General features: G+C 33.7%; 1 protein-coding gene across 1 annotated transcript; it reads right to left on the bottom strand.

Moving 5' to 3' along the window:
* LOC149220283 (purple acid phosphatase 18-like) lies at positions 1-2,028 on the bottom strand. Its single transcript, XM_089382779.1, has 6 exons — positions 1,888-2,028; positions 1,518-1,809; positions 998-1,377; positions 664-852; positions 483-571; positions 1-342 (listed from the first exon to the last, which is right to left on the bottom strand). The coding sequence occupies exons 1-6, from the start codon at positions 2,026-2,028 to the stop codon at positions 162-164; spliced, it is 1,272 nt and encodes a 423-aa protein (XP_089238905.1). The 3' UTR covers positions 1-161.
* Between the last annotated feature and the right edge of the window lie 4,792 nt (positions 2,029-6,820).

Genomic DNA, 6,820 nt, shown 5'->3' with positions numbered 1-6,820 from the left:
CATTGACAAAATGGTCCGCTCATTCTAGGTTTAGATAGATTCCTTCACGTAATTGCCTAACTGTTCATGAAATTGCCCAACTTGAGTTTCTAAAGCAGTTTTCCTATCATTGTCTCTATCTCTCGCTTTTCCTTGATATCTGATCCCCCACAGCCAGCTGCTTAACAGCCGTTAGAAACACTCGCGAGGCTGTGAATCCAAACCTCATCGGCAACAACTGGATCGTCATCCTGGTTACGGTGCCATGTCCAATGTGCATGCGTTGCGTTGTATATCACAAATTCACCGTGCCCAAAGCTTGCTTCACGAAATACTGACAAACCAGATTGCGGATCCTCATATCTGTTCTCATTTTCATTAGAATAATTAATTAGTTTATTTCCTAAACAATATATGCTTCCAATTCAAGTGTAAAACTTAACTAAACCGCGATTAATTAAATTTTTAGACCATATCTACTTCCAATTGAAACGATCAAATACTTTGAAGCAAGGCCTTCTCGATTCCCTCCGTCTCCTATAGTGATATGCACAGATCCACATGGGTTGGCTTGGTTCTTAAATACCCGCGTCTGAAACATCCAATGCATTGTTAGCCTATCATCAAACAATTAGGGTTTCATAAAACTGAATACTTGTGGAGGAATTTGTGATGGGAACTTACAAAGCGTTCATAAGCATGCACATGGCCAGCAAAAACAATGTCCACTTTTGCGTCATGAAGCAGTCGTTCCATGGCTTCCTTCATGTCATCACCCTCACCCTGATGAGCGGTATTTGTGTTATACCAGGGTGCATGGATCAGAGCAATAAGCCAAGGAGTCTGCCGCCTGTTTACTCGGGATAGGTCGCCCTGATTTCATAGAAAACGAATCTTTATTTGTGTAGGACTATTTAATGGAAAAGGGTTCATGAAGTGTTTACAATGACTAGCGAGTAGCGATTAACCCACAGAAGCTATAAAAATCAATGAGAAATTAGGTGAAATGGCTCCTTACCTGAAGCCATTTGTATTGGTCGGAATCTGTCCCAAAGTCTGCGTAGGAGCCGAGCATCAATATATGTGCTCCTGCAACCTCAAAGGAATAAAAGAGGTTTGAAGGGGAACCACTTTCTTGATATGGCATTTTCCAGCGTGCATTGTAGGCTTTGAATGGTGTACTAACGAGTATGGGGATCTTCTCGATCTCATGATTTCCCTCGGTGACCATCCATGGTCTAGAACTGGCCAATGGTTCTACAAGACTTCCGAAGGAATCCCATAGAGGTTGATTGTCATCGGCATATGAAAGATCCCCCGGCAAAAGCAGCACATCGTAATTCATTTGCTGCACATGCTGCAGGGTGGAATTCGTCCATCCCGTCTGTCCCAAGTCGCCTGTATAACAAACCCATAACTAACATTCCAATAGAACCCAAGCGGGGAAGAATAGGGTAGTTAAAAAAACCAGATACAGACCTTCTCATATTAAAATGGGTATAGTATGCTAGTACATAATGGGTTTTTCTGAAACTTACCTACAACTGCAAACGCAATAGGAAGCTGGGCTGGTGGTGTTTTGAAGGAATACTCTGGACCATTTCCTCCACATCGATAATAATAGATAGTACCAGCTTCAAGCGGTCCAATTACAACATGGTGGACGTTTGCAGATTTGTAGAAAAGATAACGATAATTAGTGTTTTCTCCTTTTGCAGAAGACGTGTATTTTCCAGAAGAGGTTCCATACTCAACTATTGAGCTTACAGTGTCATCGCTTGTCATCCAAGAGATTCTCATATGATTACTCCCTGATAGAGAAATGTGAACCTGCAATACAAAGGAGAAACTATAAATGTTATTCTTAATTCCTGCAAGTAATATTTTTGATATTTGATCAAATCATACCTGTTGAGGATCTGATGAGTTCTTTGTGTCGAGAGGAAATGATAATGTTGATCGAGGAAGAGGCCGCACATAAGATCCAAATGAATGCGATACAAAGATCAGAATACACAGTAAACGAAAATCCACTGAACGAAGATTCATTCTGTGTGAAGAAACTGGAAAAGCAGCCATTTTTGTGGCTCAAAACACAGACAGTAGAATATAGGTTATGTAATTAGATGTGATCTTTATAGATCGACTCAGGGAAAGGGGCGAAGTCGGCAGAGGAGTATATACTGTATGGCAGAGGAGTATATACTGTGTGGGATAATGGGGTAAGTCGGCATTAGGAATATCCTAATGAGAATCTCACGGAAGTTGCATAACACTTTAATATCCCGATTCCCAAAGATCACGACTGTCACACCCACGGTTGGAATTTGACGGGCATTTTGCCCGTCAGAGGCCATTTCGCCCGTAAAATACGTTGAAATTGTTTAAATAACCGTTTCCCATGACGTGTTTTGCAAGATGTGGCACGCATTTTTGACTGCTATGTTTTTTTCTAAAACGCTAGTAACACCATGCTGGTACGTTTCCATTAACTGAAGTTTCGCAACTTGGAACTGATGAAACATTCTAATAAGTGCCAGCAAATAAACATTAAGAAATTGAGGTATGACTGTCCCCATACTTTGAGTCGGAGCTGTTTTTGATCTTCAGTGGATTAAGATTTGAGCTTAACGCTGAGCCTTCATCATAAATAAATTCCATATAACAGGATTGGCTTAGAATTACACTTACACTATATGGAGAGGAGACAACACCGCTGAATTATCAATTCGTTTACATTTTATTAGGGTAAACAATGTACTGTATTTCTGATTAAAATTTATTATTTATGTTAAATGAGAAAAAGTTATCTTTCATATTAATTTAATAAAAAGTATCTGTTTTGGTTTTAGTTATATACTGAGCCAAAATTTTATATTGACATTATTATTAGTTAAATTTATTAAATATAATAATTTATTTGGTATTTTTGGGTATATGTGTGGGATATAAAAGATTTATATATATATATATATATATATATATATATATATATATATATATATATTATTACTTTAGTTTTTTATGGGTTGAAATTAATTATTATATTTTTAATAAAATTTTAGTTTTGTATTATTTAAATCATATATTTTTGAATGTATAAATTAATTCAATATATTTAAAAATCTCCGTAACTTTAAATAAGTATAAATTCTTTAAAAAAAATAGCGTTTTTTTTAATGATGTTAGTTAAAAACATATTTGAAATATATTTAGTGAATTGTTTTCCATAATATTTTAATATTTTTTGTTTAATTTTTTTAATATATTGGAAGAAATTATTATAATTTAGTTGTCAAACTTACATTGCGGACAATCATCATTAGTGGCTATCCATAATGAAGGTTGATTAATCATAGTTATTCAAGAAAAAAGACGACTTGGAATTACCTTACTATAGTTTGAGTCTGTCTTTTACTCTGAATTACCTTACTATAGTTTGAGTCTGTCTTTTACTCTTACCGAATGTCTCCGAGTCTTGGGCCATTAACCTATTTCCTTACATCCCATGAAATCAAACTCTTAGCCAAACAAAAACAATTTTATGACATACTATAGAAGTAGAAAAGTTTTATCAACCATTCCAATTTATAAACACAATTATTTTATAAAATTTGTAAAAAATTGTGTAAATATTTAACGATCCGCAGTTTATGTTTTACTCTAGCCATCACCTATAAGGTGTTTTACTCAAACACATAGTTGAAATATGTTAAGTTGGTTAAGCATTCAAGTAAGCCAAAATCTAATTTTAAAATTTTAAAATTTCACTATCAAAATGATAAGGTGTTTTACTCAAACACATAGTTGAAATATGTTAAGTTGGTTAAGCATTCAAGTAAGCCAAAATCTAATTTATTAATTGTAAAATTTCACTATCAAAATTAAACGAATCTAAAACATCACTAGAAACCATTTATTAATTAATTAAAATAAAAAAAAATGTAGAAATTATGTTGAAGAACTCAATTGTAAACACAATAATAATGTAGATATCTTACCTTAGAAACTTTTTTTTACAAAACTATCTAGAAGTGACCTTTTTTTAGATCTTTTATGCTTTGGGAATGATTACAAATAGAAGTTGTGAACTTGTAGATAAGGATTATGTAAAATTTTACTCCTAGGCTTCACATTCTTAGTCTTTCTCTATTTTCTTTTGTATCATCAAGATTGAAAGCTTTTAATTTTCCATCGGTAAATCTATTTAGGCCCCTTTTTACCTTTAATTAATTTGCTTCCTTGTTGATGCAACTCTAGGTACATGTGAGTGGACTATGTCAATTGAAGAGATCTCCCTAGTGAATTCGAATGTGCACACACATAGAAGGAAAAACATATTTTTATTCAAGTAGGAATTAAAATGCTTCCAACTTGCGCAAAATCTCCACCGTGGACCTCCACATTTATTCCATGTGATTATGATTGTGGAGAGGACATGGAGGATATGTCCCATAACATTTCCTCAGTAATATGCATATATACAAACACTGTGGCATGGTCAAAGACATTTGATTTCAAACCAAAATTGAGAAGACAATAAGTCATTTGTGTGTTAGAGTCATTTTTTTTCTTTAAATAAATATGTGAACTTTTTTAAAATAACTGTGTTATTGAAGGGTAATTTTTTAATGAAATGTTTTATTAGTGAAGGGTTAATTTATTACCAAAACATCACTCTTGAAGGGAAAAACTTTAAACATAATATTTCTTGAAGGGAAGCATAAAACCTAAAACGTCAAAAGAAAATGGTATGATTGGTAAAGAAGTATCCAAATTCCAACCCTGGTCACACCCACTTGAATGTTAATCTTAGAATTTTATTTTAACGCCATCATCAAGAGTTAAACTATATTTTCAATACCCTTTGAATGTTAGGGGAGAGCCTTATATTGTTGTGCAGCAACCAATACTAGTTATAGTATTGGTCCCACACATCCATAAAAAAATATTCATAAATCATCAAAAGTATGCACATAAATAGTTTATATTAAGTTATATAAGTTATATGATTTAGTCCAAAATGGACCCACATATTAATTGGGCCAACGAGTGTCAAATACCAAACCTTAACATCACATGTTGACAAGACATAATGTCCCAAATATCCCCAACTCTGAATTACCAAATAAGTCAAAATGCACTACAAAACATTCCATTGAATTCTATTAAGGAGTACACCTATCCCATCTAACAGTCACCTACAGATTTCCACTGGAGCAACACATCCCATTTCTCAGTAATACCTGCACAAGAATAGATGAAATGTGTGTTAGCCATATGTACATGTGTATTCAACCATTCAACCTATTGAAGGCAAAAAATGAAAACATTCTATTTAGGAATTAGTTAAGAGGATGCAATAAATGATGTCAACCCTTTAAATTCAAGTATTAAACACACGAGCCTTTTCAATTCAGGAATTAAAAATATGAAAGGATATGGACCAACCATAAAAGATTATCAACCATTTGATCAAGTACAAATCAATCCAGGCCACACATTTGAATCTGGGAGATGATAATATATGCCAATCATCCCTACCAATTAAATTCTATATGAAAAAAATTATAAAACATCAATTCTTACTCATTTTCATTTCAAACATTCATTCTACTCATCATCTATTGGAGACATGTAATCAAAGTGTTCAGACATTGCTACATTCATTTTATTTAGAAGTTGTTGGAAAGATACAAACTGAGTGTGTGCACATTGTTACATTCACTCTATTCATCAGCTGCTAGAGACATACAAACAGAGTTTGTGCACAGTCTTATATTCATTCTATTCATCAGTTGGTGGAGACATACAAGTATTTTTTTGTTGAATAATGTTACCATTTTTGTTGAATAATGAAGAATGTTATTTCTGTTGAGAAACAAGGGTAAATTAAAGCCATTACAACCAATTTCATTACTGATTTACTGATTTAGAAACCAATTTTATTGCCACTATAACCTCAAATATAACCCTTGCAACTCAATATCAGACTACGATAATAGCAAAGAATATCCTTTCAAAGAGAAAATTATGATGTCACGTAGATTCATTGTTTGGTTAGAGAAGCATTTCTAAATGAATAATATACCCACTGATTTAGAAATTACCTTTTTCAGTCTCAAAGGGGTCCCCTAGGTGTTGTATGCTGCCAACAAACCCATAAATTTGTAAAGTATCAAAGTTGATTGGCACACAAAAACTCAGTGTGAGTTGTTGCCCCTAAGAATTCAACAACAAGGATAATTTCTTATCTATATTAATGCTCATTGAGATCAAATGCCTCCAACGGTATAACAATGAGTGAATAATGGAAAAAATGAAAAGATATGTGCCTGAGGTGAATTTGAAATCAGAATAAGCATCAAGCAAACCAAACATTGCAACACATCTAACAACAGTTTGTAGAGTGAGCTAGGGTGGTGATATCATGTAGATTCGTTTCAATCGATTCTTCCTCGACATGACATGATGAGGATAAAAGCATGAAATCTTATTAGACTCAGAGGTCTAACAAACAATGACTCAATAATGCATGTAATTGATTGATATAAGACTAAATTATGTATGTGTTGTATATGAGATTTGCTTTGTGATTCTGATCTGATGGATTCTATATGATTGATGATGTTTGATGGCTTTCTGATATGATGTGTAATATTATGTGATATGGGTTTATGAGGGTCATTCTCGGTATGAGTGAAAAATGACAAAAATGAAAAGATATGTGCCTGAGGTGAATTTGAAATCATAATAAGCATCAAGCAAACCAAACATTGCAACACATCTAACAACAGTTTGTAGAGTGAGCTAGGGTGGTGATATCATGTAGATTCGTTTC

The sequence above is a fragment of the Pinus tabuliformis genome, chromosome Q (genome assembly GCF_031772625.1).
Source record: "Pinus tabuliformis cultivar Carrire ecotype Pingquan chromosome Q, CPIR1, whole genome shotgun sequence".
In the NCBI taxonomy this organism is placed as follows: Eukaryota; Viridiplantae; Streptophyta; class Pinopsida; order Pinales; family Pinaceae; genus Pinus; species Pinus tabuliformis.
This window is presented reverse-complemented; position numbering and strand designations above follow the sequence as displayed.

Excerpts from the sequence above, each read along its gene's own strand:
- LOC149220283 (XM_089382779.1), bottom strand. The coding sequence starts at position 2,028 with ATGAATCTTCGTTCAGTGGATTTTCGTTTACTGTGTATTCTGATCTTT. Across the intron at positions 853-997 it reads ACCAATACAAATGGCTTCAG|GGCGACCTATCCCGAGTAAA; the intron begins GTAAGGAGCCAT and ends CTATGAAATCAG. Across the intron at positions 572-663 it reads TGCATGCTTATGAACGCTTT|ACGCGGGTATTTAAGAACCA; the intron begins GTAAGTTCCCAT and ends TGGATGTTTCAG.